General features: G+C 61.3%; 3 protein-coding genes across 13 annotated transcripts in view; 1 reads left to right on the top strand and 2 right to left on the bottom strand.

Moving 5' to 3' along the window:
• The first annotated feature begins 98 nt into the window (after positions 1-98).
• Positions 99-10,279, top strand: PMPCA (peptidase, mitochondrial processing subunit alpha). 2 transcript variants are annotated; one of them, XM_082623871.1, is made up of 13 exons: positions 99-201; positions 1,364-1,566; positions 2,000-2,079; positions 2,323-2,405; positions 4,063-4,157; positions 4,930-5,030; positions 5,416-5,679; positions 5,954-6,046; positions 6,142-6,260; positions 6,365-6,455; positions 6,545-6,607; positions 8,128-8,272; positions 9,317-10,279. In XM_082623871.1, exons 1-13 carry the CDS (start codon positions 131-133, stop codon positions 9,484-9,486), a joined length of 1,578 nt encoding a protein of 525 aa, XP_082479997.1. In that variant the 5' UTR covers positions 99-130; the 3' UTR covers positions 9,487-10,279. The 2 variants fall into 2 exon arrangements, with proteins under 2 accessions (XP_082479997.1, XP_082479998.1); XM_082623872.1 differs by lacking the exon at positions 9,317-10,279 and adding an exon at positions 9,195-9,303.
• A 1,333-nt stretch (positions 10,280-11,612) lies between these two features.
• On the bottom strand, positions 11,613-22,570 carry INPP5E (inositol polyphosphate-5-phosphatase E). Of its 7 annotated transcripts, none has more exons than XM_082609199.1 (11): positions 22,491-22,570; positions 20,603-21,675; positions 16,725-16,848; positions 15,281-15,378; positions 14,530-14,654; positions 14,305-14,424; positions 14,022-14,129; positions 13,528-13,689; positions 13,307-13,422; positions 13,029-13,165; positions 11,613-12,593 (listed from the first exon to the last, which is right to left on the bottom strand). In XM_082609199.1, exons 2-11 carry the CDS (start codon positions 21,361-21,363, stop codon positions 12,461-12,463), a joined length of 1,884 nt encoding a protein of 627 aa, XP_082465325.1. In that variant the 5' UTR covers positions 21,364-21,675; positions 22,491-22,570; the 3' UTR covers positions 11,613-12,460. The 7 variants fall into 7 exon arrangements, with proteins under 7 accessions (XP_082465325.1, XP_082465326.1, XP_082465324.1 ...); XM_082609200.1 differs by having other exon boundaries at positions 13,071-13,165; XM_082609198.1 differs by adding an exon at positions 22,021-22,175 and having other exon boundaries at positions 13,029-13,422; positions 22,491-22,557.
• A 433-nt stretch (positions 22,571-23,003) lies between these two features.
• Positions 23,004-25,701, bottom strand: part of SEC16A (SEC16 homolog A, endoplasmic reticulum export factor) — a 34,701-nt gene continuing 32,003 nt past the window's right edge. For 3 of the 4 annotated variants that reach the window (XM_082639539.1, XM_082639538.1, XM_082639540.1), the window contains 2 exons: positions 25,539-25,616; positions 23,004-24,588 (listed from right to left, as the gene is read on the bottom strand). In XM_082639539.1, the coding sequence (XP_082495665.1) occupies positions 24,523-24,588; positions 25,539-25,616 (144 nt within the window). In that variant the 3' untranslated portion in view covers positions 23,004-24,522. Of the gene's footprint in view, positions 24,589-25,538; positions 25,695-25,701 lie in introns of all 4 variants that reach the window. The other variant, XR_014295622.1, reaches the window with a different exon arrangement.

Here is a 25,701-nt window from a genome sequence, read left to right as displayed (position 1 = left end):
GCTGCTCCGAGCTTCTGGCCGCTGCTCCTGCTCCGCGCACCGGAAGCGCAAGCCCGAACGCCTCGAGGGGGCGGGGGGGCGCCGGAGGCGGGACAGGAAGTGACGACAGAGCGGTGGGCGGTGACTCAAGATGGCGGCTATGGTGGTGGCGGCGACGCGGCTGCTGCGAGGCTCGGGCTCCTGGGGCAGCTCTCGGCTGAGGTGAGCCGAGGGCCGGCCGGGGATCGGCCGGGGGCTGGGGCGGCCCGCGCCCTTCTGGACGCTCCGCCACTGGCTCCCCCACGCCGAGGGGCGGCGCCCGGCAAGCGGGCTGGGAGTGCGGGACCCCTGCCCGGTCCCCGAGGCGACGGGGGCACTTCCCCCCATGGCGCCCCGGGCTCCGGCCCCGAGCCCCATCCACCTCCCTCCCGCCCTCTCCTCCCGGGCGGTCGGGGGTGCTCGTCCGAGGTCACGTGTCATCTCCGCCCCGGCCCCTTCCGGCCGCGTGCCCCCTTGTGAGGCCGAGCCGGCAAGCCTGGGTTCTGTGGTCGCCAGAGCCATGTCCTTGACTGCTGTGCTCTGTCCTCTCTCCTCTGGATGTCTGGCCTTTTCCCGCACTGGCGCTTTCATTCAGGCGACAGATGGGTGTTGATCCCTCGCTGTGAGGTCCTGGGTGCGATGGGGACAGAAACCAGGCACTGGGTCCAGGCAATCTCATGCGCGAAGTGTCGGCTTTAAAGGGAGTAAGCCGCCTTCGGCGGTAAGAAACAGGAGAGACTAAGTTCAGGTGGAATGCGGAGGAGCAGCTTACGAGGAGGTGACATCTGAGCCGAGGGGTGGGGAGTGAGAGACGGGTCGGCCCTGTGAACAGTGCAGGGGAAGGCAGGTCAGGCTGGGAACCGTGAGAATGGCAGCGTGGGGGTGGTGAGCCCAGTGTGTCCGGGGAACGGACCAGCTGGCCAGTGGGACCTGGACCTGGGGCGGGGGGCGGCTACCAGATGAGTTTGGAGGGGGAGTTAGAGGCCTTCGGGACCAGGTGAAGAGATGTGGCTTCTGCTTAGGCTCCAGGGAGCTGTTGAAGGGCAGGGCTTGGCCACGTGCTCGGTGTGTAGAAACAGACGTAACCCACTGAATCCTCCTTTCATGGAGGTGGCATTTGAGGCCTAGAGACCTGAACCACCTTGCCGCATGTCCCTGGGAACACCTCAGCGGTGTCCTTGGTCACGCCTCTGTGTTGTCTCTGGGGACGTGTAGAAATCAGTCCTCTAGATAAGAAGATGCGGATTTTTTAAATGCACACAAAACGCAAGTAACTGCACCTGGGTGGTCACCACGGGCCCCGTCATCGCAGTTGTGTTGTCCTGGGCTGGTTTCTGTGTTTCAGGTTCGGAGCCCCTGCATACAGGCAGTTCAGTAGTGGCGGTGCCTATCCCAGCGTCCCCCTCTCTTCCCCCTTGCCCGGGGTACCCAAGCCTGTTTTCGCTACAGTTGATGGACAAGAAAAGTTTGAAACCAAAGTCACCACACTGGAGAATGGGCTTCGTGTGGCGTCCCAAAATAAGTTTGGACAGTTTTGTACAGTAGGAAGTAAGTACTGTCGGTAGCATTGTGGGTGGCCCCGTTTGTTGTAATCCGCACACACTTCAGTTGACGGTTACTTGTACTTAGGGCATCGTTCGTGAATTGTATCCTGAGTGAAAAAGCGTGGCGTCGAATCTGAAAATTTAGTAACGAGAGTATGAACGGTGGCTCTCCTGGTGGTGGGTTTGTTTTTTCCGTCTTTCTACCTTTCTGTTAGCCTGAAAGTTTTCTACCACAGATATAAAGTACGTAATTCTATGAATACCGATATACGTATATAACTGTGAAAACCTTCGGAATCGAGGTAACGTACGTATTTGTCATTCTCGTGTTTAAATCTGGCTGTTTGGTCATATTCACAATTTTAAAAGGTTTGTCTTGATTAAATCTTCCCTTTTGAATATCTGACTTAACCTGTCAATTTTCTTTTTATTGCCAGTTCTTATTAACTCTGGATCAAGATACGAAGCAAAATATCTCAGTGGAATTGCTCACTTTCTGGAAAAATTGGCATTTTCGGTCAGTGTCCAACTTGTGATTTTTGAGACTATACTTGGGAAGAATCTGTCAAGGTTTGCTTTTCTAAAATGGATATTTTAATAAATGCTTAAGTTGCCAAGTCGATACTAATTAAGGTTTTTAAGTTAAAAGATGATTTGACTTAATGTGTTCTGAAAGCAAAAGTAAATTTTTTTCTTAAAAACTGTATTTTGGAGGTTGTTCTGCGTGGCTTACGTAGGTTCTCTTATTCATTTTTCCTAGTCTACTGATCGATTTGACAGCAAAGATGAAATTCTGCTTACCTTGGAGAAGCACGGGGGTATTTGTGACTGCCAGACGTCAAGGTACGCCAGCTTTCACGTACAGACTCATCTTTTACCATGTGGACTGTCCTCATCCTTGGGCAGAGTCCCCCTGAGCCCCTCCCATTGGCGAGGCCATGGAGGTGAATGGTGAGAAGTGAGCCCTGGTCCAGGCAGAGAGTCGGGTGGAGGGTTGGGTGGGTGGCAACACTTTCACAGAGGCATGCGCTCCGAGGGCCAAACCTCCCCTGTCATTCGAGCCAGGCTGCTGGCTGGGCACTGGGGACGCAGAGCAGGCCCGTCCCCAGGATGCTCACAGATGGGGCAAAGGGCTGCACCACAGGTGGTAGACGCAGGAGCCAGGGGCCAAGGGTGGTGGGAGCGTGGGGAAGGTCAGGAAGGGGACGGTGGGCAACTCAACGTCGGGGCTGCTGCTTGGAGGCACCTGCCAGGTGGAATAATGGGCGGCCGTGGCTCAGACCCAGGGGACAGCAGGTGCAGAGGCTCAGCCTGGAAGAGGCAGTGGTCGGTTTGGGGTGGGGAAGGTTCAGTAGGTAGGTGGGGCACAGATGGGGTAGGGGTGCTGTGGACAAAGGCGGGTGGTGGTTGTCTGCCCAGTGTGGGGCATGTTTTGGAAAGCTCTGTTCAGGGCAATATGAGATGAGCAGGCAGAGATCACACCTTTGTGTGTGTGTGTGTGGTCCACGCCAGGTGGCATGCGGGATCTTAGTTCCCCGACCAGGGATCGAACCCGGGCCCCTGCAGTGGAAGCACAGAGTCCTAATCACTGGACCTCCAGGGAAGTCCCAGATCACACTTTTTTTAAGTGGTTGGTTATTTCGATTTGAATGCTAAAGAAATGAGAGAGAAAACATAGGTTAAATGCCAAGAATTAGAGTTGGCATGGGGGCAGTACGTTCACACGTTCAAAAAAAGGTCTGTTCAGAAACGTGTGGCCCCCGGCTGCCCGTGAATGAAAGCCAGACTGGTTGGCTGTGTTCTTGCGAAAACGCTCATCCTCCGTCTCCCCAGGGAGCCCCTTCCTGTGGTCAGGCAGGCCTGTGTTCTGCCCCAGTGCAGCCAGCTAATTCCCAGCTCAGGCTCTTGTTCCTGCCGCTCTCCCACGTGGTCCTACAGCACTTCCCCACTGAGAATGGCCCCTTCCCTGCAGAGGCCCTGGTGGCCATGTCTCCCCCCCAGGGCTCGCTCCTGTCCACGTGGCAGCCGGGCCCGCTCTGCGTGGTCTCCGGCCTGACCGTGCCGCCCTCGTGGCTCTGTGGTGGTCACGTTTGCGCCTCCCCTGCCTCAGTGCGCCTGTCTGAACACAGTGCCTCGTGCTGTGAGCCACTGTCACGATCAGTCTCTGTCCCCCAGCCGTCTAAGGCCAGGCATGCACCCGTGTGGACAGTTGGCCTAGCGGACACTCAGCGCAGGATGACACGAGTAGCCTCAGAGGGGGCTTGTGCTGGTGAAAACCGCTCAGAGCTGCCTCTCCAGTTGGGCTGGACAGTGTCTTCCAGTCCAGCGATTAGCCTGTGCACAGCTGTGGTTCCTGCCTGCTGTAGGGTGGGAAAGGGGAAAAAGCCCCAGGTGTGTGCTGACCCTCGACGCAGGAAGATGTAGCCGCTTCCCCTGCCGCCCTAGCCTATACCTGTCGTGACCTTAGTGCCCCCGACGTTGGTCTTGTTGGTTTTTCCAGAGACACCACCATGTATGCTGTGTCTGCTGATTCTAAAGGCCTGGACACAGTGGTTGGCTTGCTGGCAGACGTGGTCCTGCACCCCAGGCTAACAGGTGTGCGTTCGGGCTGCTTGAGGGGTCCTGGGGTGGGGGGCAATGCTGGGAGGTGTGTTGACTCACTGCCCCGGGGAGGGGCGCTGTGTTATGGAGCCTTGGGCCCACCCCCCAGTGACAGTCAGCAGGGGGTCCCTGGAAACAACGCTCACGATTAGGAACGTCCTTGATACTGACTTCAACACTTCTATCTGTGCCCTTTGACGTTTGTAGCCAAATGGTTCTTTCGTTTCAGGAAAGCATCTCAGATGGTGTTTAAACACCCTGATGGACGTGCTACCAGAAATTTCTGTGTCTCTGTCCCCATTCCCTTCCTCAGCCTTGCAAATGGCAGGACTTCAAGCTCCCTCCTAGGAGTGGACACAGGCCAGTCTAGCTGTGCTGTGTTTCACAGCAGCCTGGCCTTGGGGTTCCCAGGCTGCGGTTCCTCATTACGATCTTTCTGGTGCTGGTTCCAGTTAACCTGATGAAACACACCCCCGCCATTGGTCTGTGCCTCTGTGTCTGGACCTGAGCGCCTCGTACGGGGAGGAAGCCGCGGCTCGGAGCGGGGCCAGGTGGCTGCTTCCGGGCAGAGGGGAGGAGGCCCAGTTCGTCCAGGTCCCAGCCTGCAGGGCACTCTCCCCGTCACTCGTACGAGTGTCCCCAGGTCTGCCGCAGAGGAAGGCAGAGGAGGCGCTGCCCGTGTCTGCCGATGAACGACACTGGGCCCAGCTCGGCGACCTGGGCTCAGGGCGGCCTCCGTCTGAGCCTTGTCTCTGGTTCTCTGCAGATGAAGAAATCGAGCTGACGCGTATGGCTGTCCGGTTTGAGCTGGAGGACCTCAGCATGCGGCCCGACCCGGAGCCCCTCCTCACCGAGATGATTCACGAGGTGCGATGGACACGCGGGCCACCTCCACGGCCTCGACCCCTGACCCCGGGCTCTGTGGGGGTCGTTCCCCTGCCTGATGCCGCCTTGCAGAACAGTTTTAATTTCTGAATTTGTTAGCTATGCACGTTTTAAACTTTCTAATCCTTACGGTGACGAGGTCTGTAGAGTGAGCCTTTTATTTTACGTTTCTTACGCATTTTCGTTCTGGGAGGCAGATTTCACTACTTCTGTAAACGCACAGAGCTGCTCCTGCCAAACGGGAGCTGAAACGGGCAGCTGGGGGGCTCTTCCCATCTGGCTGGGGATCACGGCAGTCCCGGCTTGCCTGGGGAGGCCTGGCTGTGTTCCCTTTGTCACTTGTGTTTCTCTTGCTTCCTTTATCAAGGCCGCTTACAGGGAAAATACAGTTGGCCTCCACCGTTTCTGCCCCACGGAGAACATCGCAAAGATTGACCGATCGGTGCTTCATTCCTACCTGAGAAACTACTACACCCCCGACCGCATGGTGCTGGCCGGGGTGGGGGTGGAGCACGAGCAGCTGGTGGAATGCGCCAGGAAGTACCTCTTGGGCACCCGCCCTGCCTGGGGCAGCGGGGCGGCCGTGCACGTGGACGGATCGGTGGCACAGTACACCGGGGGCATCGTCAAGGTAAAGCCGTCATCTCGGGGTGCGTGCGCTTTCTTTGACTTCTTGCAGCGTGACCGATCTTGTGTTTATCCTGAAGGTGTTAGGTTCACCTTAACCCGCGTTCCTCTTAGAGCTGAGTTCCACCTGGGCTGGAGGCTCGGCTGGTCGCGCCTCTCGAGGGGTTTCCTGACACTGGTGTACAGTTTCTGTAGACCCATTTATAGACCACCCGACTGAGAAGCGTGCCAGGCCTGGTGGTCTTTCACTGAGTGCACGTGTCCGTTCTTGGTTCCAGCTGGAAAGGGACATGTCCGGTGTCAGCCTGGGCCCCACCCCGTTCCCCGAGCTCACGCACATCATGATTGGCCTGGAGAGCTGTTCCTTCTTGGTGAGTCCCGGGCGGCCCGGGCAGGGCGTCCTGGAGCGGGCGCCACGCGTGCACTGGCTCGGCCCAGGCTGAGCTCTGCCGTCCATCTGCCGCAGGAGGGGGACTTCCTCGCTTTCGCGGTGCTGAACATGATGATGGGCGGCGGCGGCTCCTTCTCGGCCGGTGGGCCTGGCAAGGGCATGTTCACCCGGCTCTACCTCAACGTGCTCAACAGGTGGGTTGGGTGCCCTCGCCTGCTGTGTGGGGCCGCTGGCCCAGGCGAGCACGCTCTGGGGCCATGACACCTCCCTGGTGTCCCTCTCCCCATGTCCCTCACAGGCACCACTGGATGTACAACGCGACCTCCTACCACCACAGCTACGAGGACACGGGCCTCCTGTGCATTCACGCCAGTGCCGACCCCAGACAGGTGAGGGCCGGGCCTCCTTCACTGCGGGAACCGGGGCACCAAGGCTGCCGGGCTGACATCACGCTCTCCCACTCCACGCTCTCTTACAGGTTCGAGAAATGGTGGAAATCATCACGAGAGAGTTTGTTTTAATGGCTGGAACTGTGGATGTGGTAAGTAGGGTGTGGATGTGGTAAGTAGGGCTCGGAGCCATTTCCAACATCCTCGCGGTGTTCGATGGGTAGAGAACACGGTGTAGGGGTGGCTGGCAGAGGGCTCGTGCTCTGTGCCCACACCACCGGCATCCCAGCCAGGACAGTGCAGCCCTGGGGTGACCCAGACCTGCCCCCGTGGGAGCCCGTCCTCCCTGGTCTTGATGCTGAGAACCCCCCCCAGCGCCAGGTCTGCTTGCTCTGACCGAGCCCGTGCCTCCAGTGCCTGCCCTGTGTCCTTCTGTAAAAGGGTAAATTGGAGCAGTGTTGAACAGAATGAGCGGGCCACGCGGGGCATTTTTCTAGTTCTTTCCTGGCTCTGGTTTATGTTTTGACCTGAGATTTTGTTCCCTCATTTTTTTCATTTACTTTTTATCATACCATACGGTTTAGAAGTGTTGTTTTTTCTTCTGGATCAGAACTGGCACCAATAAGCAGATTCTATATACACACTACACATGGAAGTGTGCTCAAACAGCTGTGTACACACGCACGCACACAGGCACATACACACACGCACACAGCAGCAGAGAAGCCCAGCGTGTGAGCCTGTTAGGGGTCAGTGGGTGTGCTTCACCTTCAGAGCTTCTCTTCTGCACGTTCCATGTTTTCTGCAGTAACCACATACTCCCTTTTTAATCAGAAAAAGAAGCATTATTTTAAAAATAAAAACGTGTTTAAAAATTTACACTTGGTGGTTCCATTAGCGTCCTGCTAGAAAAGGTGTTTTTCTCTAACGTGAAAGCAACTTGAGATAAAAATTATTTGCCTGAACTTGCAAAAGTGATCAAGACCTGTGTTAAATCAGGAGTTATTTTACTTAAACGATGCAGACTCTAGACGGCCGAGATGTTCTCCAGGCCTGCGAGCTCCCCGGTGGGCGGCCTGCACCTCTCACCAGCCCCCCGTCTCTGCCCTTGCGCTCCAGGCTGGGCTTCAGGAACGGAACTCCCTGGAGCTTAGTCTTAAACTTGGCCCCAGATACAGAGCTGTTAGCTTGAGCTGGCTCCTGCGGATTTCCCAGGGAGCGCGGTGAACGTAGCTGACAGGACCCTGCCGGGATTTGCGGGGAGCCCCAGAGCCTGCGTTGAGTTTGTTTTCCTTGTGATTTCAGCATGTGGCCAGCTTTGGGGTCTTGGAGTTTGGGTGTTTGGTGTTCTTCCTTGCTCATGCTGCATGGCAAAGTTTAAACCCAAGAACTCCAGGGAAGCACATACTTCTCCCTTATTTCGAATGTGGTAAAGGCCCCATTAGTGTAGTTCCAGCCGTGACCCAGAAAGCACAGAGGCGGAAACGTGGCGGGATCTGCTGGTGACTTGGGCCGCGAGCCCAGGCACGGCGGGCCGTGTTCCCTTATTCAGCCCTGGGTAAGCGGAAGACCCTTCGCCAGGACACTCGGTCAGCCCCTCTGTTGGCTGGGCCGTTTGCGATTGGCTGGGAGATGGGCGTGAGCCCAGGGACTGAGCCACGTGACCCCGCAGGTGGAGCTGGAACGGGCCAAGACGCAGCTCACGTCCATGCTCATGATGAACCTGGAGGCCAGGCCCGTCATCTTCGAGGACGTGGGGAGGCAGGTGCTGGCCACCCGCTCCAGGAAGCTGCCCCATGAGCTGTGCGCACTCATCCGTGAGTCCCGGGCCCAGGGCGGGGGTGGCCCCCGCAGGACTTGTCCTCTCCCAGGTCTGCTTCCCGGCCCTGCCAGCGCCGGCTGAGCGCCTTGACCCGTGTGACTCCAGCTTTTTGCCCCCTTATGAAAGGGCCTGTCATGACCCCTCCAGGTTTCAGCGCAGGTTCAATGGGAAGGTGGGTGGAAAGCGTGCGGCCCGGTGCCGTGCTGTGCGTGGAGAGACGCCAGCTCCGGCAGCACTGCCCCGGGCGCTCGTGGCAGGTGTCCGTGGCCTCCTGTGAGTGGCCTTCAGGAGGCCCTGAGCCTCCAGTTCAGGATGCCAAGCTGTATTTGCTTGTGACTCTTTGGGGGACAGGTTAGTCTTAGCTTTGTCAGATTCCCAAAGGGTCCGCAACCCCAGAAGGGCTCTGCCTACTGCTCTGCAGGGCCGAGTCGCCCAGGGTGAAGCTGCCGTGGTCCCTGGGTGTCTGCTGGGTTTAGAGTCCTGCTGAGGACAGCACTTGCTCCGCTCACGCGCAGGCCTTTGTCCTCCCTGGGAGCAGCCCCTCAGACCCTCGGGTACCACAGTACCCGATCTCCCTGAGGCCTCGTCTTCTGTAGAAAATAAGTTCCCAGGGGTGTGGTTCCCCCCTCCAAGGCTGGGCCACGTGTGCAGCCCCTCGGCCCCCCTCGTTCTGACCTCATCCTTCGTCCACGCAGTGCTAAGGCTTTGGTTTTCCCCTCCCTGCAGACTCGCCATGTAGGTAACTCATAGCTGAGAGGTTTTTTCCTCTTTTAATTAATTACATTAACTCCTGTTGGGATGGGCATGTCCTAATGCAGTTGAAATTAACACCCGCCCATTTACTAAGAAACTCACTGTGCAGTCCACACATGGCTGCGCTTGGACCCTCGGGGGTCCTCAGCATCTCTCCTCCGCAGGTGGCGAGGCGGTGGCAGGTTGGGGACCCCTCTTGTCTGTCCAGGACCGCAGCCACGGCATGGGAGGAGTGGGATCCATGCGGGGTCGGGTGTTCCCTTGACGCCTCTCTTCCCCGTGCCAGGCGATGTGAAGCCAGAGGACATCAAGAGAGTTGCTTCTGCGATGCTCCGCAGGAAGCCCGCAGTAGCCGCCCTGGGGGACCTGAGCAATCTGCCGGCGTACGAGCACGTCCAGGCGGCGCTGGCGAATAAGGACGGGCGCCTGCCTAGGACTTACCGGCTCTTCCGGTAGAGGCGGTAGAGGCGCCGTGGCAGCACCGTCCACATGCGTTTCTTTGGGGTGACTTTAGGGGAGACATTCACAGACGGTGCAGACTGTGGGACTTTTCCTAAACGTGAATTCCTTCAGAACTGGACGTGCCAATCAGTGGAATAAAGATTGCTCTCCACCACTGCGGCTGGAAACCAGGGGAGACGCAGGGAGGTTGGAGCAGCCGGCTGGGGTCAAGCCGGGCTAGTCTTCCTCCTCCCCCAGGAGTTTTGGCAGGTGGGGGGACCACGTGGTTCCCCGAGGCCGGTGGTCATTGAGCGGGCGAGGCCTGACCTCTCCTCTGAGGCCCCCGGGCCCATCAGCCGGCCTGCATCCGGGAGGCCGGGGCCACCCATGCCAGCACCTTGAGGGTCCCGGGGCGATGCACCATCCAGCTTGACCGGTGAGGGGTAGCCTCTTGCCCTCAGTAGTAAGGCCCTGATTTCAGAGGTGGGGAGCTCGGGGCAGGGGAGGCGGGCTTGAAAGGCGGGAGGACTGAGGCTGCGTGCGGGGCCCTGCGGGGTCAAGGGGCTTCGGTGACAGGGCCCTGCAGGGCCTGGGCACCTGCACTGGCTGCCGTGGGTCCTTCTGACGCTGCCGTGGTTCACAGGGCGGCTTCCTGGCCACCAGCGGGTTGCACAGAACCGGGCCACAAAGCTTTGTGGAGAAGAGTCGTTTCCAGGCTGTATTTTTTGAAACGCTAAGTGCAGCCCCTGCTGTCCAGCTGGGAGAGGGAGGGGTGATCTGAGGCCGTCAAATAAACATTTCGGTGTCACCTCTGTCACGTCGTTCATCTTGTTGGGGCCTGTCGTCCCTTTATTTCCATCCCTTTACTGCACGCCTACCCTGGCCCAGGTGGGAGGGGTCTGGGCTCCTGCTGTCCTTCGCTCCAGTCCGCTGGGTGGGAGCCCCAGGCTCGCGGCACAACAGCGTGGATTCCAGTTGTTAGGAACGCCCTGTGGTTACTGGGCTGGTTGGGAGGGAGCGCGAGGCATGCTGGGAGCTGCTCCCAGCCGGGCCCAGGTGCCTCTTGCGGGAGCTGGCGCTCACCCGGGCTTTCTATCCCCTGGACACCCACCCCTCCCTCTCTCCTCCCCCTTTACCCCCCACTGCCCCATTCACTTGGAGGCCTTCCCTCCACCCTTTCGGCCCCCGCCCACTCTACGCGCCGTCCATGCTGTTCCCGGAGCCCCCTGTGTGCCTTTGTTGGCGCCCACGCCGAGTCTGGCCCTTGGGGACTGGCTGGCCTGTGGCCTGTGGCAGGACTCAGTGTGTTGGGAGAGAACGAGAGACAGATTTTAAAAACCACCCTCACACTTGGTCGTATTTCGCAATTCTTTATGAAGCTTATTTTCCAGACCTTGGTCGATTTCATTTGTGTTAATTTGAATTTCAACCTAACCGTCCAAGTGAAAGCCCATTCATCTAAAGTCTATAATGGCTCATACTAAGTAAACTGCTTCACTTTGGACCCATGAGATGTACGCAATGACCCCCCCTCAAGGACACGAAGCCCAATGTCAAGGCAAACTAATACACGTGAGCGTTGCGTTAACTCTCTTCTCCATGATTTGGGTCAGAGAAAATGCCTAGAAAGAATCCATAAAACCCTACTCATTTCGAGCCCCATTACCACAAAAACCTTTGTAACAAAAGAGATTTTCTGTTAATTGACTCAAAGCTCAATGGCACATTCTTTGAGCAAAATTTTATACATACAACCTGAAGAGTTTCTTGAAATCAGATAGGATTAGCTGTGCCTTCTCATTAATGGACTTTCTCCCATTGGTATCAAAAGATTGCGTGTATATTGCTTTAGAGTTCAGACTCCATATTCTGGAAGTGGAGGTGAATAAACGTTTGATAACGGTCTTCGTGGGAGTTGGCTTTACACCACTGATCACGATTCACTCAAGTCTGAAGTGTTCACTATTCCCTAAAAGCCCTTTCCCAGCGGACACTTACCTGGGGGCAGTGGGCGAGGGCGGAGGAACACACAGCACGGGCCGGGAGAGGCCGAGCTGCTCGCTGTGGAGTGTGACAGCCTCTTACAAGAGCACCGCGACAGACTGGTTCTTTCCAGGACCCATCTTTGGCCAGGAAGAGTGTAAGATTCAAGAGATGCATTTATTTAAAAATATAAATATGGAAAAATAAATAAAAGACGAGATTGAATGCCCCGAGATTTCCCCACATTCAAAGCCTCAATTTTTTTTTTTTTACGAGACGGATTAAGACACAAAGCAATAACGGACTCTAAACCCTTTAAGAAAACAAGACATCCAGGCTGGTGGGGGCCGGCCTAGGCTGGCAAGGTGTGACATTCCAAGCCTCCAGCAGCCTCTCAGACCAGGAAACGTACCACTTAACGTGTAGCTAAGGTTACCTAAGCAAATGGACCCAAGTGGACCGGGAGAGGAGAGGGAGGCGGTCTCGTGGGCCTGAGCCGCCGGCCGGCCGACCTCATCCCAGCCTCAGCTCGGTCCTAGCGTGTGCCGTGGGAACAGAGGCCCAGGGTCACCGGGCCCCCGGCGGCATGCCTGGCGCTCAGACAAGGAAGGGCAGCTCTGGGTCTGGGTTTGAGGGGCTGCTGGGAGGCCGCAGACCCGGACGTGCAGACATAACAAAGGAGGTCAGGGTGCCTGGCCCGCGCGCGGGCTCTGCCGCTGGCTTCAGGGCACGCGAGCTGCTCACGGCCAGCCCGGCGTCTCCCACCGACAGCGGCCGCGGTGGGGGGAGGCCGCCCTGAGAGAGGGAAGCGCCGTGGGGGCGTGCGGTTCTGTCCCAGCGGCGGGCGCCGGACCTGGGGCCTCCTGTCGGGCTCTCGCGGAGGAGGGGGCAGCCCCCAGCAGCAGTTCCTCAGCGTCCCGGACGGCATTCTCCTCCGTCTTCCCAGGTTCCTGGGTCAGACACCCTCCCGGGTTGCAGGTGACCAGTCCTCCTTCGGCAAATTTCCTCAAGAGACGGTACAGATGGCGCTGGAGTGCTGGCTCTTCAGCGCCTGCTGTCTCTGGATCTCTCTGGAAATCCGTCTCTTAATTCCTATCAGGTACAGTTCTCGGTCAAACTTCCCGGCAGCTAGTGGGATGCTGGGGAGGAAAGAGCCATCAGGGGGCACCGTCCTCCTGGCCTCTGTACTCGGGCGTTTGCTGTGGGCGGCACGTGGAGGGTGGGGATGGCCGAGGCCTGGGTCCCCGCGGCTGCCCCGACTGGCAGCACGGCCGCAGCACAGCGCCATGAGCCAGCGGGACGCTGCCTCCCGCCTGGGCCAGGCCTGCCTCGCGGCAGCTCTAGGACAACCCCAGCTGCCACTGGCTGTTCCAGGGGTCCGGGCGAGGTCCCCACCCTCTGGCGTGTCACTCCCCTGACACCTGCTTCAGACAACCTACGGCAGCCACCTCCACACGGGGCAGCTGGAACCCTGCTCCCCCCGGGTCATCAGGACACAGGAGACCAGGCCGTGCTCCCAGGCGGCCCCCCCCACGCCCCCCCCACCAGGGCCCGGGAGTGAGGGGGGCACTGACTTGTCTCTCCCCGGCCTCACTCTGACCCGGAATAGGCCGTACACGGGGCGGTGGTCGGACGTCCTGATCCCAGGGCAGGAGGAGTACTTGACGGGACAGATGTCGTCCCTGTGGCGGCTCCTGTACATGACGCGGTCCTGCGGGAAGGGTCCCAGGGGCCGTCTGGCTGCCGGGCTGGACCGGCTTGCCTCGCGTTGGCTGCCCTTGAACGAGTGCCCGTGTCGAGGCCCCCCAGGAGGCCCGGCCCCCGCGCTCCCCCAGCCCTGCGGGCGGCTCACCGTGTACGAAGGGGTCCTCTGCTTGGAGGTGGTATCGTACGAGTCCTTCCCGATGTCAAACTTGTACGACGGCAGGAAGTGGATGTCCGGCTCCTGGAAGCCCTTGAAGATGGACCCTAGGACGGGCAGAGCCCCCACCTCAGAGCCGCGGCTCGGAGCCCAGGGTCACCCCCGCCCCCCCGGGGTCCCTCCTGGCCGGGCGGCTGCTCTCCCCGCCTCACCTCTCTTCATCTCCCGCGTGAGCTGGTCGTGCTGCAGCAGGACCTGCACGCTGGCGCCCGGGTCCTGCTTCAGGATGGCTTCCACGGCCGCCCGCCCGCCACTCAGGCGGAAGTTGAAGTCTCCGAACCAGAAGACCCCGTCGAAGCGGGTGGTGACGTCCGCTGGGGCGTGAGCGGGTGGAAAAGCACATGAGCCCAGCGCCTCCCACGCTCCTCAGCCCCACCGCAGGGCCGGGGCTCCCTGGGAAGCGGGTGGCTGCCCACGACGCTGCTGGGGCTCAGGGCTGGGGGGGGCGCGTCCACAGCTTTCTGGGCTCACGCGGTCACGGGTCACGACTCAGGGAGCAGGCGCCAGGCCTCGCTTCGGTCAGCAAGCGACTTTCCAGACTTTTCTGACCTCGATTCTCAAAAGCTCCGAACAGGCCGTCTCCACTAACCCTCCAGAGAACGAGGCAGAAGCCGCCTCGTCTTCGGGGGAAGGTAAAGCTGCTCACCAGCGTCGGAGCGGTAGGGGCTGGTGTCCGGCACGTTCTTGGGCAGCGCCAGGCCCTGGACGGTCTTGCTGTAGTCCAGCAGCCGCTCGCCCACCTTCCCGTCTCCAGCTGCAAGGACAGCGCGGGGGGCCCTCTCCAGAGGCAGGTTTCTGAGTCCAGGGCTGGGCGCCCGGGGGTCCATTGAAGGCCGACACCCCCAACCCCAGCAAGCTCTAATCACATGGCGTCTGCACCGTGACCCTCGCCACCAGGGGGTCTGGGGGTCCAGGGGCGAGGGACTTACAGGTGAAGTGGGACGTGATGAAGAGGAGGGAGGTGCCGAAAAAGGTGAAGCTGACGCCCAGGGCCCCCTTGGTCTTGATCTGCGACACGATGCGCGTGGTCACCGTGGAGCTCTCCACCTCTGCACGGAGGGAGCAGGGCTGACCGGGCCGGATGCAGCCCCGAAGGCCCCACGCGCCGCACCGCCTGCCCCCCACGCGCACGTCCGGCCCCCCGGGCCGCCTACCTGAGCAGAACCAGATGAGGTCCCTGCGGATGAGCACAGACATGTAGAGCGCCCCGTGGGCTGCCGAGTACAGCATGACGTAGTGGGGGCCCAGCGTCTCCTGCAGCCTCGTCTCCCACTCCCGCCTGCGGGGAGGGGACGGTGGGCGCGTAGCACGAGGGGGAGCCCGGGGCCTCCCTGGGAGGCCCGCTTCCTCCTGCACCCCCGGTGACAGGCTGGGTCCCCGACCCCTGACAAGAGCCGGGGGGCAGGAGGGAGGCCACCTTCCCCACAGGGCCTGGTGCAGTCGGGGCCCCTCCGCTCCGGCCAGGCCTCGCGCTGCTGCCCGTGTGCTGCCGGGGCCCAGCCCCCAACCCCCAGCAGGTAAACTGGTGACACAGCCCGGGCCGCAGGCAGACCCAGGAGAGGCGAGCGACGCCTTGCACGGGCTGGGCTGGAGCCCGCGGGACCGCACTGCGCTGTGCCCTGGCCTCCACCTGCCCCCACCGTCTCCTGGAGCAGCCCTTCATTTACAAGATGAACCGCATTCCTTCTAAATTCTGCGAGCCCCCGTTGGAGAAGCAAACGATCCCGGTTCAGCCCAGGCTCGGCCACGGCCCACGTCTCGCCCCACACGGGGGTCTCGGGCCACAGCAGCTTCAGCCCCAGAGGCCCGCCTGGTGCTGCTCTTCACAGGAACCCGGGTGCGCCGGCACGGCAGAGACGTGGGGCGGGGCGGCGGCAGTGGCGGGAGAGGGGCGTGCAGCCCTACCTGTCCGAGCAGCCCTCCTGGACCCCGACGACGTACAGGTCCTGAGCGAAGTCAGCCTCGGCCGGCAGCAGGAGCTCGTCCAGGTTCGGGGGCAGCTCCTTTGGAAAAGCGGCGCCTGGCAGGGGCTGAAGGGGCCCAGCACGAGGGGCTCCTGCTGCCTGGGGACACAAGGCCGCTCCCGAGGCCACACATGGGGAGCCCCTGGCCCAGGCAGGCCGCCCACTCCTCCCCCAAGCCTGGCCTCGCCAAGCCTGCACCACCCCCTTGGCTGCGCTCTTCCCTCGCTGGGCACCCACAGGCCTGGCCAGCCCCCAAGTGCACCCCTGATGTGCATGGGGCAGGGGAGGGAGACGCCCCCTCCCCTGCACCTCTGCCCTCACTGCAGCCCGAGGGAAGGAAGCGGGCGCCCGGTCGGTGGTCTTCACCCCCGACCTGCTGCCGGCCTTGGCCCTCTGGGCCCTGGTGTCGGCCACGCCGTGGATACCCTGGTGGCTCCCCGAGGGTGGCAGCGGCACCAGCCCGGGCGTCTGCCTTCACTTCCGCTCAGGTCGCTGTTTCGTGGGGGCCCGTCCGACCCAGCCCTGCCCTGTTCTCTCCCCACACCCATCACCCCAATGTCAGCCCAGGACATGGCCACTTCGATTCTCTGGTCAGTAAGCACACTGGCACACGCGGACGACAGGAGGCGCTCAGGAAATGGCCCAAGACCCCAGTGGTGGCAACAGTGTTAGGTCACCCGCAGTCTAGAAGCCCATGGCTGGCCCCAGAATTGGAGCACCCCACGCGCAGGGATGGAGCCCCCTAACTGTGGGAAGGGACCCCCAGGAGACACGGGGTGGCTGGAGAGAAAGCCGGCGGGATGGCGTCCAGCAGGCTTCCCCAGAAATCAGCGTGCGGACCCCCAGCCTGCCCGGCTTCAGTCGCCCTGGCGGTCAGATTCTCGTTCCATTGGCACAGAAGTCCTGAGCTCCAAGCGCCCCGCCTTGCAGGCGGGATGGAGGAGCCCCTGACCGCATGGGACACACAGCGGGAAACAGACTTGGGTTCTGGTGTGAACGCCAGTCCAAGGTGCACAGTGGCGGACTCACGTCCCCACATGTTTGCTGGGACCCACAGGGTGCACCCAGGAGTGGCCCGGGGCAACCCTAACAGCCTGGCCCTGTGCTGGGCATCTCCACGGGAAGGCCGCGCGTGGGGGAGAGGGGGCTCTCAGGGAATCTCCGCCCCTTCCTCCCAAACGTGCTGGGAGCCTAGAACCACTCTTAAAAAATACTTACGGTGTGTCTGCAAAAAGAAGCATTCATGCCCCGCTAGGCGGTGGAGAGGTGGGCGAGAGGGTATGACGGACAGGAGGCCCCTCCGCGGGACGGGGAGGCTGGGGGGCCCAGGAAGAACCTGGTGGGAACCCAGCGCCGTCCTGCGTGGGGGTGGGCAGCCCGCTTACCTTCTGTCCCTGCATGTTCCACGTGGCCACGAAGAGGGCCACGTGCCGGTCTGGGAAGTAGCGGGCCAGCTCGTCTGCCCCCATCAGGGCCCCGCTCGCCAGGAGACTCCCCTCCAGGTAGCTCCTGCGGACACGGGACAGACTGAACCGGGGCCGGGGGGTGGGGGGTCGCAGCCCATGGGCCCAGGGAGGGGCCGGGCGCTCCTCTCCCAGAGCTGGGACTCCCTCAGGACCCCGTGGTCGGCACAGAGCACAGTGCCGAGGTGCCCTGCTCTCTAGGGAAACCCCCTGTGTTCGCAGCGCTACAAACACCTCCCTCCGTCGCCTCCCGAGAGGAAGGGACGTAAAGGTGACATTTGGGGCTTTTTCGTGGAACCGCTAAGGGCAAAGCCCCGGAAGGGCCACAGAGGTCGAGGTGGGCTTCTGCACGGCAAGCAGACTTGGGGGGACGTGCGCCCTTGTCCGGGGCTCCGGCCTTTGCCTCGCCGCCCAGCACTGGGAGCTCGTAAAGGCTGCCCGTGACACACCTGTCCTCACAGGACCCCAAAGTTCAATCCACTGTGAGATTCTCATAGAATAGCGCAGGCAAATGGTGCAAAGTCTCGAACAGCGTCGCAGAGGCCCTAAGACAGCACAGCTAAGCCCCAGCTCTGGTCCTGCCCTCGCGCAGGGGGCCGCGTCTGACACCCGCTCCTTCCGTGAGCGCCGTGCAGGACTTAGGCTTCGAGGCCATCGGTCTGTCACCGCTTAACCCCTGAAAGCAGCCTCGGCCGGTGCCCATGTGCCAATGAGACTGCACTTAAGGACACCAAAACCTGAGTTTCATGTAATTTCCACATGTCATGGAAGAATGTTAGTACGGCCTTGGGTTTTTTTTTTTCAACCACGTGAAAACCGTTCCCGGAGAACCAGTGATAGGACCGTGTCTGGTCTGGTTCGCAAGGAGGGAGGGGAACCCGTGGGCTCAATCCAAGTTCAAATGTCTCACTTGCTGTTTTCATTCCAACTTGCTAAGGAATCCCTACACCTTAGCTTGCAAACCGGCACCAATCCCTTTGAAGGAGATGAAATCAGGACCCAGTACTTACACACTCGCATGAGAAACTCTTAAACCCTGACCAAGCTTCGTAGGACATGAATTCAAGTACGTCAGGAGGGAGGAACCTCCCTGAGGTCACCCCACCGTGCTGAGGATCCTAACCGGCTGACTGCTGCCCGCGGGGCTGCCTTCTCCAAAGCAGCCCCGTCCGCAGCGTAACCAGAAAGCAGCCCTTCCAAGGGCACAGTCTGCATCCCTTTCCTCAGTCCTCAGCCCTGACCCGGGCCAGATCCAGACGGCCTGCGTGCAGCCCGCAAGCTAAGAATCGCTCCTACGCTTTTATTTTATTTGTAAATATTTATTTATTTATTTAGGCTGCACCGGGTCTTAGTTGCAGCACACGGGGTCTTCGCTGCGGCACATAGGATCTTTTAGGTGTGGCATTCGGACTTCTTAGTGGCGGCACGCGGGACTTAGCTCCCCGACCAGGGATCAAACCCGGGCCCCCTGCATTGGGAGCGTGGCGTCTTACTCACTGGACCACCAGGGAGGTCCCCTATGCTTTTAAATGGTTGGGAAAAACCAGTAGTCCGTGGCATGGGAAAGTGCCCTGAGATCCACCCTTCAGCCTCCCTGAAGGAGGCGTTCCTGCCCCACAGCCGCGCCGCTGGTGCCAGGCCTGGGCTGCTCTCCCACCCACCACGGCAGAGGTGAGCGCTGCCACAGAGACCACACGGCTCCCACAGCTGAAACAGTCCCTACCCAGCCCGCCGACCCGTGTCCTAGGACACACAGAGGGTCTGGAGGTGGGGAGCCTAACAACCCACTGTTGGCTGCTTGTGTGACAGCGAAGCTGGGGATCTGATTTTGAGATGAGCTTCTCATTTTTGTGTAACTGGCGAGTCTACATAAATTGCATAAGATTTAAACAGAGAAATCATACTTTTTTTTTGGCTGCTCGGCCTGCGGGATCTCAGTTCTCGGGGCCGTGGAAGTGAGAGCGCCGAGTCCTAACCACTGGACACCCCGGGAACTCCCTGTGAAATACTTTAAACGCACGAAGAGAAACATGCTGAATTACTTTAACAAAGGAACCCGATTTGCCCTAAAACAGTGCCTGGCGCTGATGGAGGGTGCAGGAGGGAGGCTGGCAGCCAGAGGAACCACCTGCCTGGCTTTCACTGCTGGGCTCACCAAGGGTGGGGGTGGGTGAGGATTACCTTCCATCTGCCCCCTGACCCCAGAATCTGCGAATGTGACCTTATTTAGAAAAAAGATCTTTGCAGACAGATGTAATTAGTTAAGGATCTTGAGATGAGGTCCTCCTGGACGAGGGTGGCCCTAAATCCAGTGACCGCTGTCCTTACAGAAGAGGAGAGACAGACACAGAGGAGAAGCCACGTGAGGACGGAGCAGAGACCGGGGTGACGCGGCCACAAGCCGGGGACGCCTGGGCCCCCAGCAGCTGGAAGAGGCAGGAAGGACCCTCCCTGGAGGCTCGGGAGGGAGCGCGGCCCTGCCGCACCTGGATTTCTGAATTCTGGCCTCAGAACTGGGACGGAGTAACTCCTGCTTTAAGGCTCTCAGTCTGCGGCGCTTCGTCGCGGCTGCCCCAGGGCACCAGCACAGGGACTGCCTCACTCTTCTCCTCCCCGGGCCCACGTCCAGAGGGGCTGGCGCAGGCCTGGTCTGGATGGGAGGGTGCGGCGGGGGGCGGTGGTGACAGAGCTCCCCCCGCCCCCCGGGGCCTCGGGCGCCCCGGCAGGAAGTGGGTGGCGTGGGGCCCCCAAGTCAGGGCCGAGGCCCGATGTGCGCTTCAAAAACCTGCCCAGCCCCGGCCGGTGCAGCAGGGGCCGTGAGAGCCAGCGGTCAGCGGCCAGGCCCAGCACGGACAGGGCCGGGGGTCGGGGAGAGTGCGGGATGGCCTTCCGAGTCAGTGTGGGCCCCACAGTGTGGCCCGACACCAGGCTCCCAGAGACGGTGGGTCAGGAGCGAGCTGGTGGGCGTGGCTGGGTCGGGCTCAGAAGTGCCTGGGACCCCGGTCCTGGTGAGCCCTCATGGCGCTGGCTCGGAAGAGGTGGGCAGAGGTGCGAGATGGGAGCCGAGCGGAAGGGTGGCGCCCGCCTCCCCTTCAAACTATAAACAAGTCAAGACGGACTAGTTACTCAAGCCCCCTGAGGCCCGGAGGCCCGGCGTCCTCTGAGATGCGAGACCCCTCTCTTTGCCCATGGGGTCGGGGCCGGGGTGGAGATTGCTGGGCGGCCCTCGGCAGACCGAACCCGAATGTTGAGAAATCCCGGGGCGCTCCTGAGAGCAGAGCGCACGAGTCGGGCTCTGCCTGCGCCCCTCCCCGCCAGAGGTGGGCCCCGGGGACTCTCCCCTCAGGGCAGCCCAGCCGCAGTCCCTGGGGCCCCCACCCGTGTCCAGCTCTCCATCCTGGAAAAGTGCCGGCACGTGCACAGGGCACAGCTGACTAAACCCTGGTCCTGATCAAAGCAGCTACGTGCACGCGGGTTCTCCGACCCACCCCGGAGTCCTGGGCCGACCTGCACACGTGGACGAGGGCTGTCCCCGACGGAGCAAGAAATGGGAAGGAAAACAGGGCCGCCCAGTGTGCAGAGGGATCTGCGTACCCCACCATCTGCTTCATAGAGCCTGTGGGGCTGAGACGTAAAGGAAAAGCTAGGGAGGGCCTGGGAGATGGGGGTCAGTGGAGGGAGACCCGCTGCAGCACCTCACACGCTTTCAGGGGAGGCTTCCCGTGGTTCTCACGGGGCTTCTGAAGGCTAACGAAGGCCACGGACGCAGGCCACGATGCCGCCCGCCCCCGAGGCCCTACCTGCTGCGGACGTCCTTGGTGCGGATGGGCGCCAGGAGGCTGAAGGTGGACCTGGCCGAGTGCAGGGAGCAGTCGTCACGGGCCAGGGGGCTCGGGGGCCGGCCGGGGCCTAGGCCGCTGTGGGCCCGGAATGGTCTGGCCTGCCACCGCAGCTGGTAGTCCGCGTGATCCCAGTCCACCTTGTTTGCTGTCCGCAGGGCATCGGAGGTGACGTTCCAGTCCATGGCGGGCAGTGGGCGCGGGGGAAGCAGGCTGGCCAGCCGGGGGCTGCTCCCGGCCGAGGCCCCATCCCGGTGCAGGAGATCCAGGGAAGTGCTGAGCATTCCGGAAAGACAGTTACCCCGCGAGGAGGGGCCTCCACTGCCCGGTGCCCTGCGGGTTGTGGGGATCTCCTGCAGGGAGCTGCTCAGGCAGGGCGGGGAGCCACTGCGGGCGGCGGGCCCGGTGGCCTCGTCCTGCAGGGAGCCTCCGGAGGGGCTGGCCCCATTCCTCGCGGCCAGGTCCTCACGGCTGGTTCGAAAACGCCTCTTCCTCCAGCCCTTCTCATCCAGGGACAATGCTCGCTCCAGCCTGGGCCTCGGCGGCGGCGGCTTCGGACTGAAGGGTCCCCCCCTGGCCTGTGGGTCCTCGCTGCCGACTTGCGCCGGTGTGTCCAGGGGGAGCACTGGGCTCTTCTCGGGTCCCCGACGGTCGTCAGCGGCCGGGGACCCCGGGCGGGCGGCGAGGTCTTCGTCAGTGTTTGCAAGCCGCCCCTTGAGCATTCTGACTTCAGGCTGCAGATGCCCCTGGGCGGTGGGCTGCTGGGCGGCCTCCGAGTGCCCCAGGCTCGCCAGCTTGGACGGCACAGTCCAGGGGCCAGCCCTCACACCGGCGGCAGCCCGGCCGAGCCGGGAGACAGCTCCTCCTGGGGCTGCTGGCGACGTCCAGCGTCAGGGATGCGTGGTCAGCCGTCGCTGGGCGCGCTGCGGAGAGAAAGGGCAGCAGCTCCCCCTGGGGCTGGGGTGGTCCAGCTGGAGCACAGCCAGCTGCTGCATGGCTGGGAGCCCTGACGGTCTGGAATCCTCGGCAAGTACCTAAGGGAAAACCACGCGATTGGCCTTCCACGACTGGAGCCCCGATGCCATTTAATGATCCTGGAGGACAGCTGTGGTGCAGGGTGACAGAGCGGACAGGCCAGCAGCAGTCCAGCAAGAACAAGCACGTCGGCATCCGGGCCGCCGCCTCCTCCTAGGAGGCGGGTGAAGGCCCAGCATCTTAGGAAGGAGAGAAGCCACCCTCCTGACAGGGTTGCTCCTCACGTGGGGAGCCAGGGGCGCGACCCACTGAGAATTCCCGCCCCCAAGGTGTAGGCACGGCCTTGGCAGGGGTCCCGGCCCGCGCCCCTTCCCCCGGGAGCCCGGCGGCCCGGCCTCGCTCACCTGAGAGCCCACCACCATCGCTCGGCCCGCAGACGCCGCCTCGAGAGCGGGCGACCCTGAGCGGCCCGGGCAGCAAAGGCCCCTGACTCAGGACTGCGAGTCGGGCCGGCCGGCTGCGCGCTCCCCAGGGCAACGACCGCCGCGGAGCCGCGGGGCTGGGGGTGGGGAAGGGGGACGAGACTCGCGCCCGGGATCCCCGCGCCCCGCCCCACGCCAAGAATCCCGCAACCCGATGCCGCGCCAGGGATCCCCGCGCCCCGACTCCAACCCAGGGTCGCCCCGCCCAGTCCTCGAGCCCCGCCCAAGGCCTCCGCACCCCCGCCCAGCGGTCACTCCGTGCCGAGGACCCCTGGGCCCCGAGCCCCCGCCCCGCACCTCCTCCAGGACTGCCGCCCCGCACCCCGCACTCCTCCCGGAGGTCTCTTCCCTCCCACACCCCCGCCCGGGGTCACCGAGCCACGCGCCCCCACCTCGGGGCGCCGCCTGCTCCCCAGCCCCGCGAGCTTCGGCGGCCGCTCCCCGGCAACCGGCGGGCAGGGCGGCCCCGGCCCCGGCGCCCGCAGCGGCCACTGGCGGCCGGAGGACCCAGCGGCGCCAAGCGAGGCGGGAGGGCGCCCTCTGGTGGGCGCCAGGAGCACCGCGGCTCCCTTCCCCGCGTCCGCCCCGCTCCCCGGTCCCCTGCCCGTCTTCCCCGCGCCCGGAAGCCCCTGCTCTCCTCTCCGTCTAGTGGGGACCTTCCCTGCAGAGGGGATACTAGGAGGCACAGCGTTGCCCTGGGCTCTCATTGTCACTGCCATCAGGATGGGTTTTCCCATCAGACCCGCCCGCCGCCCCTTCTTCCTGGGAGCCCCTAACGGGCGAGTCTGGCAGAAGACGGGAACCAGTGGCCCGGGGCGCCTCTGTAAGCCAATCAACAAAGGGCGGTGAGGCCAGGGGCTCCCCACGGGCTTCCAATCAACAAAAGGAGACATGGTGAAAGGGCCTGAGAGCGCAAAATATTTTATTGAACAATGTGCATTTAGGAAAAATAGCAGCTCCCGCCTCGGAGGAAGCTTCTGGAATCAAAAGTCGCTGGCAGTCAAACACAGAGGACGACGGGCAGGGCTGAGGAGGAAGCCGAGGGCGCCAGGTGGGTTTCGGCCCAGGAACTGCACCGAGCGCTGGCCCTGGGGCGCGAGAGACTGCCCGTCGGCAAGGTCGGCCTCTCCCAAAGGGACGAATCAGTGAAACATTCTGGAAACCGTTCTGTGAGTCCTTCCCAGACGGCAGGTGGCCCAGAGCGGCCCGCGCGGACCCCACCCTCACACAAGCCCTACCCTTAGACTAAAGCCCCAACAAACCATGTTCCCCCAGCGTTCTACAGAAATTATTTCCTAATGATTTTTTTAAATATTTAAATCTTTTCCTTAGACTGAAGAAGAAAGTGAACAGTTTTAAGAACAGTCGATGAAGCCTTAAAGCTGAGTCCACCAGGAGGAGGTCTTCCTGTGCAGGTTCACAGGCTGAGTCAGCGTATTAGCCACGGAAGGTCTCCGTGCAGAAAGATCAGATTCCAGAGCTTCTGACAAGAAACTATTTTAAGCCACTTTCTTCAAGATGTTACCAACTCCTTAAACGACGCAATGGTGAGAGGAAGCCAGACCACTGGACTGCAGCGTGAAGGCGGGCCAGAACACATGGCCTCAGCTGGTCCGCAGGGAAAAATCCAAACCAAACTCACCAGTCACAGTTGTGACACTGGTTTATTAACTCGCATCAGTCACATCAGAGAACGAGGCCCCTGTGGCTCTGTCCCAGCGACGGAGCCGCCCCTCGTTGACAGCAGAGCCAGTCCCTCCGGCTGCGTGGAAGCGTCACGGTCCTAGTGAGGCCACAGGAAATTACGCAGGGCTGGACACATCTTCGCTACAGGAGATAAACACACGTCAGCAGCGAGGGCCGCTCTCGAAACCTAACGGAACTGTTGCTAAATGAAGCCCGTGTTTCCTTTGAGACGAAGCATCCTTCCAGGTTCAACAGCGCGAGGTGGGGGCTGACCACGGTGGGGGCTGACCACCTCAGGACGTGCACCCCTGGCCGCGTTCCTCTCTGAGTCAAAGGTGCACTGTTTCCTTCCAGCGTCTTGAAGGACCCCTGGGATTTATCTGGCAATAACTCACCGTTAGGTTTTGAGAGATGCCTTAGTTACTGAAAAGCAAAGTCCTCCCATAGCCAAGATGTTTCCAGCTTCACTCAGTGTAACATCCTCAAATGACTGTGAATGTTGGATCCTTAAATCATTCCTTCAGGTGTAAGATTCTAGTAAGTCACAGATTCCCTCTTTTCATCCAGCTTCCTGAAGGTGTGGAATTAATGCTGGCGACACTTCATAAATCATTTCTGAATCACTGCATCTGTCTCCATTTGGGAACAGACGGGAGTCGCAGGCAATCAGTCTGAGCTCTTGGTGGAATAATCACTTCAGGGTTCCAAATGCCAGTTCAGGACAGGGACCATTCTAGCTCAGTATGCTGGGTACTTCCTCTGGCCAATCCTTCCCATCCTTGAACTTCCCGAGGCAGCAGAGGCCTGAAACGACAAGGGACAGCACTGAGCTCCGCACGCCCGTCCCCGACGGCGGGGGGGCCCCCTTGGGGAAGGATCAGCAGGTCTGTGGAACAAGCCAGAACAGATCGTTCTCTCAGCAAACAGGCATGTTCTGTTCGTTTTATTCTGTTTGCAAGCCCACGGTCACGGACCAAGTCAGTAGCACATCTTGGCATTCCCTTTAGAGGTGCCTGCAGCTTGGTTAGGGTGGTGGAGTGAGGCTGACTCCAACAGCTGGGTGTCTAAAGAGCCCAGGGAGAGTGTGGTCTGGCCTGCCACCGAGGGGTGCAAGGGGCGCCCAGGGGAGGCCGTGGACAGAACACAGGCGCCTCCTCTTGCTCCCGCAGAAATGCCAACTGAAATGACAGTCAAGGGGTTTTTGTAAAGGCGTAAACTACAAGATGCAGGTTACAGGAGAGAAGAACCCAACTACCGAATCGTGGAATGGAGAAGCAGATGGCAACCAGGGATGAGGGGAAGGTGCAGGGGGCGGGAAGGCCCGCCCCCGAGGAAGCCCGAGGCCAGGGACGAGGCGGTGAGGGCAGGTCTGCCTTGGGACAGGCCGGGGTCAGGTGAGGCTTTGCATCCCGAAAGCCAAGACCTCCCCGCAGACCTCTGCCCACCCTGCGCTCCCCAGACTGGCGGCCAGTCCATCCTCCACAAGCCAGAGCCTGGGAGGGAGAGAAATAAAAGGAAGCATTCACGACCTTCCCGGCCTGGAGGTCACGAGCTACCAGGTGAAGGGAGGCCAAGGCCAGCATGGGGGAGGGAGTCAGGCCCGCCCCACAGCAGTGTCAGCAGGAACCGGCAGGGGCACCCCCACCCAGGGCCGCGGCAGGGGTGGGAGGGGGCGAGTGGGCGGGTCAGGGTCTCGCCGGGGGAGCCCCCACCCCGGTTCCCACCCACCCCGGGGAGACAGCAGGGGCACTTACCTGTGCGAACTGCGCAGGGTTGTAGAAGGGCACCGCTGCGGCGGGAGGGCCCCCTGCAGGGGGGTGAGCCCCGGGAGCCTGAGAAGCACAGAGAGCTCACCTCAACAACTAACAGTGCACAGCGGCTTGCTTCATTTGCAAATACAGGTACTATTTCTGAGAA

Source organism: Mesoplodon mirus (assembly GCF_964341445.2).
Source record: "Mesoplodon mirus genome assembly, chromosome: 1".
Lineage (NCBI taxonomy): Eukaryota > Metazoa > Chordata > Mammalia > Artiodactyla > Ziphiidae > Mesoplodon > Mesoplodon mirus.
This window is presented reverse-complemented; position numbering and strand designations above follow the sequence as displayed.

Coding starts and splice junctions, on each gene's coding strand:
- PMPCA (XM_082623871.1), top strand. CDS start 131: ATGGCGGCTATGGTGGTGGCGGCGACGCGGCTGCTGCGAGGCTCGGGC. Junction 6,047..6,141: donor TGGAGAGCTGTTCCTTCTTG/GTGAGTCCCGGG, acceptor CATCTGCCGCAG/GAGGGGGACTTCCTCGCTTT. Junction 6,456..6,544: donor CCAGTGCCGACCCCAGACAG/GTGAGGGCCGGG, acceptor GCTCTCTTACAG/GTTCGAGAAATGGTGGAAAT.
- INPP5E (XM_082609197.1), bottom strand. CDS start 21,363: ATGCTCAAGGGGCGGCTTGCAAACACTGACGAAGACCTCGCCGCCCGC. Junction 14,130..14,304: donor CATCACGTCCCACTTCACCT/GTAAGTCCCTCG, acceptor CTGTCCTTGCAG/CTGGAGACGGGAAGGTGGGC. Junction 12,594..13,028: donor GTGAGGCCGGGGAGAGACAA/GTCAGTGCCCCC, acceptor TTTCCTCCCCAG/CATCCCACTAGCTGCCGGGA.